The sequence below is a fragment of the Nestor notabilis genome, unplaced genomic scaffold (assembly GCF_000696875.1).
Source record: "Nestor notabilis isolate BGI_N333 unplaced genomic scaffold, ASM69687v1 scaffold3071, whole genome shotgun sequence".
Lineage (NCBI taxonomy): Eukaryota > Metazoa > Chordata > Aves > Psittaciformes > Psittacidae > Nestor > Nestor notabilis.
In genome coordinates, this window is record NW_009915972.1 from 124,322 (window position 1) to 137,361 (window position 13,040).

Consider the following 13,040-nt stretch of genomic DNA (forward strand, 5'->3'; position numbering starts at 1 on the left):
AAAGAGTATTTTATGAAATCAGAAATATTCATCTCATATATAGGGAATTTTTAAAGGCCTGTTTTTTGACAGCATTGTCCTTTGGCCAGTTTCTAGTAATTTTTTTTTTATTCTGCCACATTTTAGACTGATTTTATGTTTTGTTTTGGTGGGGTTTTGACTGTTTGGTTTGGTTTTTTTAACTCCAAATCATAGCAAATCTGTCAGTTGATTTGCATCTGTATGTAAATCCTTGCATGCAGAGTAGTCCCATGTCTCAGTTTTCCGGATTTTATTGTGTTTTTAGTGGCAATTCTGATTTTTAGAGACAAACTCAGGGTGAAAGCTTGTTATACAAAAAAGCTATACAATTCCAAATATCATTGTTAATATTTCATGTGTTCTGTTATATTTGAGATCAGGTATTTTCTTCCCATTTTGGATAGACATTAAAATAAAGAAGTCATCAATAGTTTTAACAGTAGAAAGTTATAAAACTTTTTACAATTCAGCATCTTGGGAGTATTTAAATCGGTTCGAAAGAGATAGTCTTATTTTTGTAGCACTTAAAATGGGTAAGGAAGAACAATATGAACACAACGACCAAAATTTGAACTTCTGTTCAAATAGACAAGTCCAATTATATGAACCTTTGAGAAAGAAATTACATGCTTAGTTGACCTTATTTCAATATCCAAGAGCATTTTCCGTATCCTTCTGTGTTATCTGTCAGTTACTGTTAAAATCATTATCATGAAAAAATAAGAAACCCATTGTACATTATTTTATTTCTCAATCATCTTGTCAAATGTCCAATGTGAAAAGTTAATTTGGTGCAGGAAGCTAAATGGAATGTCACAGAGGTCTAGCCTGGATGCCTTTCCACATGTATTTAAAAGAATATAAATTATCTTTTGCTCAGTAGTTATTTCATGGCTCAAGTACAGAGGACAAGAAAATAAGAGTGATAAATAATTTAATGATATAACTTTCTATATGTGTTATCTTGTTTGTGGGATCTTGAAAGATGGAATACAGTCGTCCCTTTCCTCCAAAACAAATATAATTGTTGTCCTACTGCTATGTTAAGTGTAAAGGGGGATTTTTCAAAGGATTCTGCACCGATGTATTTCTTCTACAAGTCAGGCTGAGCTTCTGTTGAAGGCTTTACCACAAATTTCAAAAGGAAAGGAGCAAGACTGATGCTGAGTATCTTTGGAAGGATGTGCAGAGTAATTTCAATATCAAAAAATGTCATGCTGTCAAAATGCTTTGTAATATTTGTATTTAGAGCAAGCTTATGCTTACATTTGACACATTGAGCACTAGGTAAATGCTTAGCAGTGCTCTTTTACCTCCTGTATGAAGACAGGCTTCTCTTCTCAGCCTGGAGAAGAGAGGCTGTGTGGAGACCTCACAGCAGCCTTCCAGTATCTGAAGGGGGCCTACAAGGATGCTGGAGAGGGACTCTTCATCAGGGACTGTAGCGACAGGACAAGGGATAATGGCTTCAAACTTAAACAGGGGAAGTTTAGATTAGATATAAGGAAGAAGTTCTTTACAGTGAGGGTGGTGAAGCAGTGGAACAGATTGCCCAAGGAAGTTGTGAATGCTCCATCCCTGGCAGTGTTCAAGGCCAGGTTGAACAGAGCCTTGGGTGACATGGTTTAGTATGTGGTGTCCCTGCTCATGGCAGGGGAGTTGGAACTAGAGGATTTTAAGGTCCTTTCCAACCCTAACTATTCTATGATTCTATGATTCTTTGGCCTCAGCTTTCTCCTCATTTTCTGTACTATGAACTCAAAGGATTTCTGATATTCAGCTACTTCTCCTTTAAATATGTAAGTATTTTCTGTGTATCTGATTTTTCTTTGCTCTAGCTGATATTGTAAATCATAATTAACCCCATGAGGTGGTAACAAATGGCATAATAATGGAGATATTTGACGGTCTGTTTCTTATGGTCTGCCTTTCAGAATCTCAGTCAGTTAAGAGTGCTGTCACATCCATAACACAGGTACACAGAAGTAGAAACGTTTCGTAAAACCAAATTGTATTTCACATATAGATTTCCCAAATCATTCTGAAAACTTATGGACAAACTATTTTAGTTGTTGTAGTATCGATTATACAGGTTAGAAACACGTTCAAATATATATCAAGAGTAGCAGTTTGCTAATTATCATGGACAACCTTGGGAAAGATTGTTGAAGACTACACAACAAGATCAAGATACATTTTACTGACAGTTGCTGAATATTTAAAACCAATATTTTTCCCCATACTTTGCAGAGGTTATCAATATCATTAAATGGTTTATATAGGATAGAAAGAGGTTAGACTAAACTGTATCTAAGTCTTTGTTTCAGACCTTTTCCTTTTATGTGTTTTGTGGCTCTTTAACATGCAGATGTGAAGTTTTTATTACAAAGCTTCTTTAGAAACAAATATATACTAACAAAAACCTGTGTGTTTAGTATAGCAAAAATAGTTTACATTTATTCTATCATTTATAATAAAAGCTGAGAAAGACAGAGGAGAACCATTCCACTGCCATTTTATTTTTCTTTCCAGTGCTTCCATATTGGCCTATAAGGCACAAATCTATATGCAGAATAGCGTTGCTGTAATTGCTTTTGTTCATAGAAACTATTACATTGTGGTAAATTTACTGCTGTTTTCAGCTACTGCTCCACAGTGGCTTTTACATTAAATCAACCGCAGCAGCAATAATGTTGCTACTTCCTCTTGACCTTTGTCTTTTACCTGCTTACTTCACCATGCAGTGTTATCAGCTGAGTTAAGATATTCTTTCCCATGCATGCTGTATCGGTTTCTACCTCATCCTATTTATTTGTCACAGAGAACTTTGCATTGACATGCTTTTTTCGTTACTCAGATAATCCATGCTATTTTGTTTTCTGTTGTAAGCCTTCACTGACTAGTGTTTTATTTGTTGATTACTATTATCTTCAGTTTGTTCCCATGATCTATACCTTTTTTCTCCCAGTAATAAGAGGGAATATAAGGAAGCACGTACATCTAGGAGTGCGAAACCAGCTAACTAATTCAACATGACTAAGTAACTTTTCTGCATGTAAGGCATCATGTTATACTCAGCTCACCTAATTTTAACTACTTAAAAACTAGACATTTATGTTAAAATATTTATTTATAATGTTTCTTTAGTTAATGAAGAAGGATTAACTGCCTCCAGAAGGAAATTCTTCCCCTTAACATTAGATCTTTAAAGTTGTACGGAAGTCTTCCTTTACTCTAAGTGCTAGCTACTAACTCTGTGATCATTTCTGCTAAAGTAAACTGGATTCATCACAGATTTCCTTTCTGGATACTCTTAATTTACCCCACTTATTATTATAATCTCTTAATAAACACATCTTTCTTATTCTGACTTAAAAAAGCATTCTCTTATTCTGTGCTGGGAACTGCTGGACAAATAAGTGACTGTTGAGCTGCAGCTACCCAGAGTCAGACAAGGTACCGATTGATGTGGAAAAGAACATCAGTGCTGTCCTGTGGAGTCCTTTTGGATGTGTTTAAACAAGGAAAGTTACAATTTTGTTGGTGCTGGTGTTTTTTTGTGGGGTTTTGGTGTTGTTGCTTTTTAAAAGTGAAGGTCTTCCTCAAGATTGTGAGAAAGATAAAAACTTTTGCTTTCTGTGCATTTTTTTTTTTCACCAAGCCAATGTGAAGAATTGGAACTCCTAATGACAGAAGTGCATTTATAATTATTTTCCTGATATGGATCAATTAATGTGGAGACTGATTAGTTCCCAGCAATCCATTTGGATCATTTCATTGAATAGTTAATTTTAATCCATCTTTCTGAAACTTCCTCAAGGGTTGTGTAAAATCCATGAGAGGCTTATGCTTGTTGTTTTTCTTTTTGTTATAGGCTTATTGGAAGTCAGAATTTAATTAAATTGTGAATGCACATACCAGCATAGATATTAGCTCATGTGATAGGAATCTAAATTCCTCAGAACCCTTTGTCAGAGTTTCAGTGTGGTTTTCCATATAAAGTAAATGTATCAGTTGCTTGATTGCATTCAGTTAACCATTACTTGTATTATTTTGCACATTATGCATCCTGTCTACTTAGTGATCATCCCTAGGAAACATTTCTTGTCAGGTGTGCATGTGAAAGTTCTTAGGTAGTGTCTTAGAGCAAAGACCCTTCCCAGATGACTCTATGAGCAGATCTTCCCACTACCACTAAGTCTTCCAATGTGATGAGCCCTACCAGACATCAACTCAGAGCTTTCAATAACTGTTATTTCAATATATACTTAGAGCCCCCATCTGGGAAATGCTTAAGGACTGAAGGACCCTATCAATGTCCTGCTCTATTTTCTATCTTCCCACCTTTGACATACCTTAGCCAAATAGAGACCTACATTACCCAAGCTTCTGAGCAGATATACTTGTTACATTACCCTGAAAAGACGTTGGGTTTGAGGTTTGGTTTTGGAGGGGTTTGGTTTGTTGTTTTTTTAATTAGCTCAAACTATATGACTTCAGGGGAGTCAGTGAAGCCATAATTCCTTCATAACTTTTAGTTAACTGTAATACATTTTTGTGTTCTACAGTGTTATTCTTTCATCAGCTCTAGTCCAATTTAAAGAAAAGAAAATTGCTCATTACTTACATCTTTAATACTGTATACACTTCTAAAATTTTGTGATCTTGTCTAAGAACCTCAGGATAAGAAATACCATCCTGGAAAACTAAATATTCAGCAACTCCTGCAAGATGGAACATCCTGGAAACAGGTGAAAATAGAGTGTATAGAAAGACTATATGGTCCCCTACTAAGTCATGACTCCTCTGACAACCTATGTCTTCTGGCTCAAATATGCATGAGGAGATATTTGAAGAGAGAATAGCACATTAGTAATGTATATTATGCCTCTTTCAGTCAAGAAATATTAAATAAAGGATTATACAAAGAATCATATATTTTTAACTACTAAAACCTCTGATAACTAATTTAGCACATTAAGTCCATGTTTTTCATTTCATTTAGTTTGACAGCTGACTAACCACTATCAGATATCTTCTTCATCATCAATACATGCAGTTGGAAGAGTTAAAGGTAATCAATATGCAGGGTTTGGATTTTTTAAATAGCATTACTGAGAAGTCGTGCTTCCATATGAATTTCCTTTTTAACTTCTCTTTATGATGTAATAAAATAAGCTCACAGTCTTTTTCTGCACTTTCACTACTGATCCATTGACTTGCTTTTCTCCCTCCCTCTACAGAAGTCTGCATAGCAAAAGGGAAAAATCACTTAGACATTGGAAAACAGCTGCCACAAGAAAGCTGATTTTCATTTAATTTTGATAGGCAAGTCTGTGTGGGTAACCAAAATATTTTCACACAGCTAGCTATTAATGGAATGTCAGGCCTTAAGTATGTTTGTGATAGACTGGGTGTTAGAGGAATTATATGAACACAACATCCCCTCCTTTCTATGTCAGCAGTCTTTTCACCCTGTGCTGGAGATTTATTGAAGAAGAACATAAAAGCAGCCCAATAAGGTTATAAAACCTGTGGAGCCACAGGTGTGGATGCAATAATAAACTAAATTGTGAGTCTGTTAAACTTCTACCATTGCAGTGATCTATTTCTTTAAAAATTATCTAACCTCATATTTCACTAGTATGACTATAGTAATAATTAAAAAAAAAATCAATTATCAATACTTAAATAAATTGCCATATTTCTCTGCTTTTGAACACATTAATAGAGTATTTGCCTTTGTAACATTTAAACTGTTTTTAAATCACAGTTTAATTGTTTTATCATGCAGTTCACAAGCAGTATCATAACACTAGAACTAAGAAAATAACATGCAGTGTATTTCATTAGTTTTCTATTTGCAATTTTTTGCCAATAGAACAAATAGTTTATTATTTTTAATTTTATGTTATTTTCTAAAGTGAATAATTTCTGTACTGCAGGCTGTTCATGACCTGTGAATACTCACAACTTGCAGTAGGTGGAAATTCTCTCTAATCTGGTAGTAATATCAGTTAATATCTTTTTCTGAATGGATCATACCATTTCATCAGTTTAGTCATATAGCAAACCAAACAAATCCAACTTTCAAGAGTCTTACCAGTATATAGACGGAATGAAAGTGAAAAATAAATCTTAGAATTATAAACAAAGTCAAAAATATACAGTTAAGACTGCAGAAGGAGAATGAACCAGAAGACAAGTAACTGAATTAGTAATAAAAGAGTAGAAGTAAGTGAAGTCAATGGCTAGAGGCAAGTTTGCTGTTATAGGATGTACTTGTCATTGAGATGTAGAAATGGCCTGACACAAACCCCATAAACTTCAACTAAGTTCAACAAGTACAAAGTCCTGATTCTGGGATGGAACGACCCTATGTACCAGCACTGGCTGGGGGCTGACAAGCTAGTAGAGGTGTCTAATTGCTGCCTTCAGCTACCTAAGGGATGACTGCAGAAGAGATGAAGCCAGACTCTTCTCAGAATTGCATAGTGAAAGCCCAAGAAGCAATAAACACAAATTGCAGCAACTGAAATTCCAATAAAATATAAGGAAAAAAATCACTATGCAGGTAGTCAATTCTGAAACGGGTTTTTTTTCCACTTTGAGGTATTGAGACCTTGCCTGGACATGGCCCCAGACAGCCTGACCTAATTTCAGTTAGCCCTGGCTTGAGCAGTACCATGACCTTGTTGCCAGCTAGAATTGTTCAGCAAATGTGTTCATTTTTGGAGTCGCAACTTCAACTGGAGGCTACCCATGCTAAGTTATGTCCTTGGCCAAACTGTAATCAATGTGTATGAGTGTGTGTACGACTCCACTATCACATGCAAGTGCTAGAGAAAGAACTAAACTAAAAAAAACTTGTAAATGTCCACAACTTACACTTCTCTGGATAATTACTTCACCATTAGGGCGTAAATTCAGAATTCAAACTGCAGGAACATCTTTGGGTAATACCGTTGTATCTTTTACTAGAGATATATGATGTCAATGGTACAAATAGTTAAATTATGCAAAATATGACAGAAGAATCCAAAATACATCTGTGCAAAACTCCTCAGATTTGTAATAGAAAATGTCCTATTAGGGATAAGACAGGCATAAACTAGTATTGTTTCATTCAGCATGGATGATTGCAGTGATATAGCCTTGGCTGGCTTCCAGATTTCCGCCCCACCCCTTCCTCACTTTCCCCTACTCAACAGGATAGGAGAGAAAACAGCAAAGGAAAGCTCATGGGTCAAGATAAAGACAGGGATGTCACTTAGCAGTTATCACCAAAGGCAAAACAGACTGCTTGGGGAAAAATAATCTAATTTATTGCCATCCCCAAGAGGTGCAAAGGAATGGCAGCTGGGAGGATTGTGGTCAGTCCATAACAGGTCCACTCTGCCACGCTTTCCACCTCACATTCTGCCCCTGATCCACTGTGGATCTTTCCCACGGGTTGCAGTCCTTCAGGATAAGCCTGCTTCAGCCAGGGCTCTCCACAGGCTGCATTTCCTTCACAAATATCCACCTGCTCCAAGGTGAGGTCCTCCATGACTGCAGTGTGGATAACTGCACCATCATGGTCTTTCTATGGGCTGCAGGGAAACATCTGCTCCAGTGGTAACTCCAGGGGCTGCCAGGGATCCTTGCTGGGGTGCATGTATCCCCTCCCCCCTCCTGCCCCTCTCCCCTCAGTGCTCACAGTGTGTTTCTCACACTTTACCCCTCACATCCTGGCAGGGTGCCTGTGGTGGGTCCATTGGATCTGTCTGGAACCAGCTGTGTCTGACATGGGGCAAACCTGGCCACTCCTCACAGAGGAGTTTGAAATTAATCTGCTCTTATATGCTCATCAGCGTGTATATATATGGAAATACAGATTTATATTCATATATATGTGTCATACACAATGAATAGAAAAGCAATTCTTACTCTAATTCATCTAACATCATGACTCAAAGATTGCATCCATTTGCAAGATATAGACTGAGTTTACTCTTTCTCTGCAAGGGCAGTATGATTAAGCTGCCCTGAATTTTGCTTTAAAAATTTTATTTTAAAAACTTTGGGTTTAAGTAAATAGCTTTTTATTGATCATAATGGGAAATATTACTGAATTTCTTTCATTGTGTTATGATAACACACTAATTTGAATAGTCTACTCTCAGGCCAAAATTTTGATTGTGTTTTAGAGTGCTTTAAATCTGATCAGTTGTGTAGAAGATGCTTTCAAACATCCCAGCTCTCAAAGACCGGCCAAAGAACGTGTATGTCATCCTAGAATCTTCTTTTGATCTTTTTTAATTTCTTCACAATTTTTACTATCTCAATTTCTGTCAATTTACAGGTAGCTAGAACCTCTCTTGTCCAAAGATTGTGAATGTGGCTGGTTTGCTTAGAAACTCCAGCTCTGAAAGGAGAACTGAGGAATGCCATACCAAAAATCTGGATTTAGGATCCCTAAACCTAAGTCATGAACAGTAGCTCACGGGATATGAAACATAAAATCAGTATGATTTTACTCTTCTGGAGCTGATATACTCAAAAATTTTGACAGATTAAATTTGTAACTGAAAGTTTTAGACTGGATAGTACATTGTTTGTTTAATTTACTCTTCCTTTATTAAGGATGCAGCACTGGCCATCCACAATGCTTTAACTTTATCAAAGGCTTGCATCTCATGGTACATTTATGCCTGGCAAGAAAATGTAAAAGAAGCATATATTTCATAATGTCTTCTTCGGTTAGTTCTCCAGATATGTGGTCAAAGAACCATGCCTTATGCAGATCAGATTTTTACTGCTGAATTACTGTTCAGTGCTCAGCACAGTACTAAACAACTTATTTGCCAGCCTTTCCTATATAAAACCAATTACTTTTAAAGAATTTTTTCAAGCAGAATGATGAAATATACGACTTTCCCTGTTGTCCTCATAACTGCACTTGTGAAGAATTAGCAAAAACCTGTACAAAAAGAAAATCTGACACTGGTATTTTATATGAATTTTCAGTTAAAAATATCAAATTACAAGAAATAGTGCAAATCCAGTGACCAATCTTACATTTCCGTGATTTTGCTTATTCTTTATTCTGTTCTTAAGTGATTTCTTCATATTTGCATATCTTGTGCATGAATATGACTTCAGGAATGTTGTAAAAACCTGTGTCAGTGACGTTTTATGGTGTAATTAATTTACAACCATCTCCTATAAATATCTGTTCATGCGGATTATTACTCTCCATTTAAGGTTGTGTCTTATGTCAGTCCTTAATTCATAGGGCTTTCAAGTTAGAAATGAAGCAGAAAAAAGCATCTGATAAGAAATATGTTTCTCTCAGTTACTATGAAATTTTGTTTGCTTCTCTCATTGCAGGTTTTGTGTGTATTTGTGTTGGATTGATTGTACTTTCCTGGTTATCAATCCAGGAGTTAGAACGAGGTAAGTAGCCAAACTTTAACCTTTCCAGGAGTTCTTCAGTAGACATTCAGACTTTGAAGTCAGTGGTGGTGTCATTGTGATTATTTTTCACATTTCATGCCATGCGGGTGGAGAAGAGGTTGGGGATATTTGTTTTTCTCCTCTTGTCCCCTGGAAATTGATGTGAACAAAATAGGCAAAAATATAAGCATCTGAATCATGTCTCGAAACCGTAGAAAAGAATTTTCATGGTTTAGGATTTGGGTGAGACCCCTGGAATGCAATCCAAGCTACAAAGGTTTGGTTATTCAGTTGTATTCATCAACTACAGAAGGTAATATGACAACCATTTATGACGTTTGACTCAGAAAGACAGTGATAATCCTCTGTGTTCTACATCTCTTGGAATCTTTTATTTTTATATAAAAAACCCCAATATTTTAAAGTCATCTATTGATGTGAGTGAGATCTTGCATTAGACAGTAAAGATAGTTACTCTTTATCCAGTGCTCAGAATGTGATAGAATCAAGCTACTAATACTCCAAGTAAACTATCTTTAAAAATTGTCGTGATTTTCAAATGGAATTGAAGTTTTGATTTTAAGATCTTGTGGATATATATTAACTGTATCCTGGTAAGGCCACATCTGGAGTACTGTGTCCAATTCTGGGCTCCTCAGCATATGAGAGATATGGAATTACTGGAGAGAGTCCAGTGAAGGACTGATCAAATCGTGGAGTTCTCCATCCTTGGAGATATACAAAAGCAGTCTGGGCATGGTCCTGGCCAACTGGCTGCGGGTGGCCTTGCTTGAGCAGCGGGGTTGGATCAAATGACCTACAAAGCTTTCTTCCAACCTCAACCCTTCTGTAATCTAGATTTTTAATTGGAAGGAAATGTATTTAAGTCTATGAAACTGTCACAGCTAATAGCAAAGTGATATTTTGAAACAATGTGAAGGAAATTTTTTTGTGCAGTCTTAACCAAAAGTCCATACTATTTCATACTGAAGAACATGAAGACTAAACTACTGTAAACAATATTAAAAAACCCCAACTTTTGTCAGAATATTCATGTTCATTCTTTCAGTTGCTATTGGTTTTCATTCCAGATTTTAAAATTTGTTCTCCCTGCTGACTTTCTTCCCCTCTTACCAGAATACTACCACATTCCAGTAAAATACAATGAGCTTAAAGGTAGTGATGATATATTGCCTACTTAGAACATGAATATGCAATAATTTAATGATGTACAAATAATAATTATAAAATGTTTAAAAAATATTTTTGACATATAGAAAAAAAGGTCTTTGCTATTTAGAAACATCTGTTTAAACAGATTTGCAATTGTTGTAAGGATAAAGGCCTTCAAAGAAGTTCAAAAAGTAGTCTGCTGTTACTAGTTGATAGCAGCAAATTGGTGTCACTAGGCTGTGCCTTCCATCACAAGCTGTTTATTACAGTATTTATTAGTTACCTGCCTTTGTCTTAAAAATTGTGAGAACCACTTGATGTTAATGCCTTCTAACACAACCTAAAAATACCAATGGTACTGTAACTGGTAACCAAAAGGCTTTTTTCTGTCAATCAACCAACCGCATTAATTCAGGTCTTATCTGAAAATTCCCAGTGTGTTACACAGTGAGGAAATATTTTTAATGTATAATGAATCACTTTATGTACACCTCATATGCTGCAACATAGTAAAAATCAAGATTAAATTTGCTGTAAGGATCAGTTATCTAGTTTCCTCATAAATCCTCCTAGCACTTCATGCAGGTATTGGTAAGAAATACCATGTCAAAAATTGTTTAACTATTCTGACACTAGTGTTTCCAGTGCTATCATTAAAATCAGCATACATTTATATAAAAAGGGCACAGCATTTAATACAGAAAGTGTGGAGTAGTTGTTCTTAGTATTTTTAATCCAAAACACACAAAATATTCATAATTAATTAAATATTATTCTTTCCATGTATTTTTGTTCCTTGTGTTAAACATAACTGGACATAATACTGTCCCCTTTAGCCATTCACAGTTCTTCTGGAAAATAGCATTTAAAACAGAATTGAAAGTAATGAGAACCAAGGACAAATAGTATTCATAAAAATATGTTTACAGTTGTAACTATTGTAAACATTGAAAAACTATCACTTTTTAAAAATCAGCTCTAGGCAAAACATCTCTGGCTACAAAGAAAACAGAAAGCTAAAACTTGTTGTCCTGGTGATCTTTGTAGAATAAAATCTAATGTAATGTATTTAATTAATTTCCGTGTAGTTCGAAACATTGAATTTTATTTTAATTATCTAGCTAAAGCAGATGGGAATACTCATGGCTACATGGGAACATTTAAAATACTCTCTGGGGCATCATTCACTCCTGCTTTGCAAAACAGATCATCAGCTGATTTCAAAGTCCTTGCCTTTGATGTTGAACAACTGGTAAGAACCTATTGGTCTTTGGTTAATTTGAAAGCATTTGTAGTACATTAATTTCCTAACATGACCTGCTGTTGATGGCTTTTTTCCCTCACTAAAATGAGATGTTTCAGGTCCTAAACCTTCAGACTTCAATATATTCCTTATTTGTGAAAATTAGTGAAGCATCAAAGAGGAAGTTTGCTTCTGTAGTCTATATTTGGGAAGGGAAAAATATTTAGTATTAAACCCACGAATGCAGTGTGCAATTGGGTGTATTTTTATTTCCTGTATTGGCTCAAGATTTCTCTTTTCCATATAGATACAAGAAGTTTTTCAAGCAAGTGATCTGAAAAATGAATTTGAGAGATGTGAAATTTCCCAGTTCAAGTAGGTATAGTTTGCAAATAAACGTCAAAGTCCTCACTTAGCTATTTGTCTCAGGAGTGCTTACCAATACCTTGTTTTTCATGAGATCTTTGGGAGCACCCTGTACTATTTCTTTCATGTCCTATGTCTTCCAAGTGCTGCTGTGGGAAGTTTAACACCGTTGTGTTTCCTTGAGCAAACTTCCTTCACAGACTCCTGTATGGCTGTGTCTTGACCAAACCAGTCAGGCTGTGCCCTAAGACCAACTCACAAAATTTCTATATTTTAGAGCTGGCAAATTTCCCTCCCTCTTCCCAAGACCTATTAGTTGTGCTATGTTTGCAGGATTGCTGGCCCTTGCCATCTAGTTCAGTTAGAGATCTGCTGACATAAGCTGAGATGAATGGAAATACACTCATATGTCCTTACGGACATATGTTCACTTATTTCCTTAGGGTGTTAGCAAGTGAGGCTGGCATCTGACACAGGTAAAGCTATACCCTGTATGTCCTACAGAGTCCATAAAATAGGTACGGTAAGATCTGCTTCATTTAATAAATCTTGTTTGACCTTGTTTTTCATCACCCTATTACATTGGTTGCCGTACTGAAGGTCAGCTGATAAAAAAGACCAGTATATGCAGTGACGTTTGTTCTTTACAAAGTCCTTATTAAGAACACTCGTAATACTGTCTTCCATTATCAAACAGTTTCAGAACATACTTCCATACTGTCTAGAACATTATAAACTCAAGGGGAATCATGTGGTACTGTGCTGTGTTTTGGTTTGTTTTTTTTATTTTTTACCTACC

At 35.8% G+C, this 13,040-nt stretch overlaps 1 protein-coding gene across 1 annotated transcript in view; it reads left to right on the forward strand.

Annotated features, from left to right (window-relative positions):
- Nucleotides 1-13,040, forward strand: part of TMPRSS15 (transmembrane protease, serine 15) — a gene marked incomplete at its 3' end in the record, with an annotated part of 104,272 nt that overhangs the window by 57,453 nt on the left and 33,779 nt on the right. Inside the window, exons 3-5 of the mRNA XM_010024376.1 lie at nt 9,268-9,459; nt 11,754-11,884; nt 12,183-12,250. Of these exons, the coding sequence (XP_010022678.1) occupies nt 9,268-9,459; nt 11,754-11,884; nt 12,183-12,250 (391 nt within the window). The remainder of the gene's footprint in view (nt 1-9,267; nt 9,460-11,753; nt 11,885-12,182; nt 12,251-13,040) is intronic.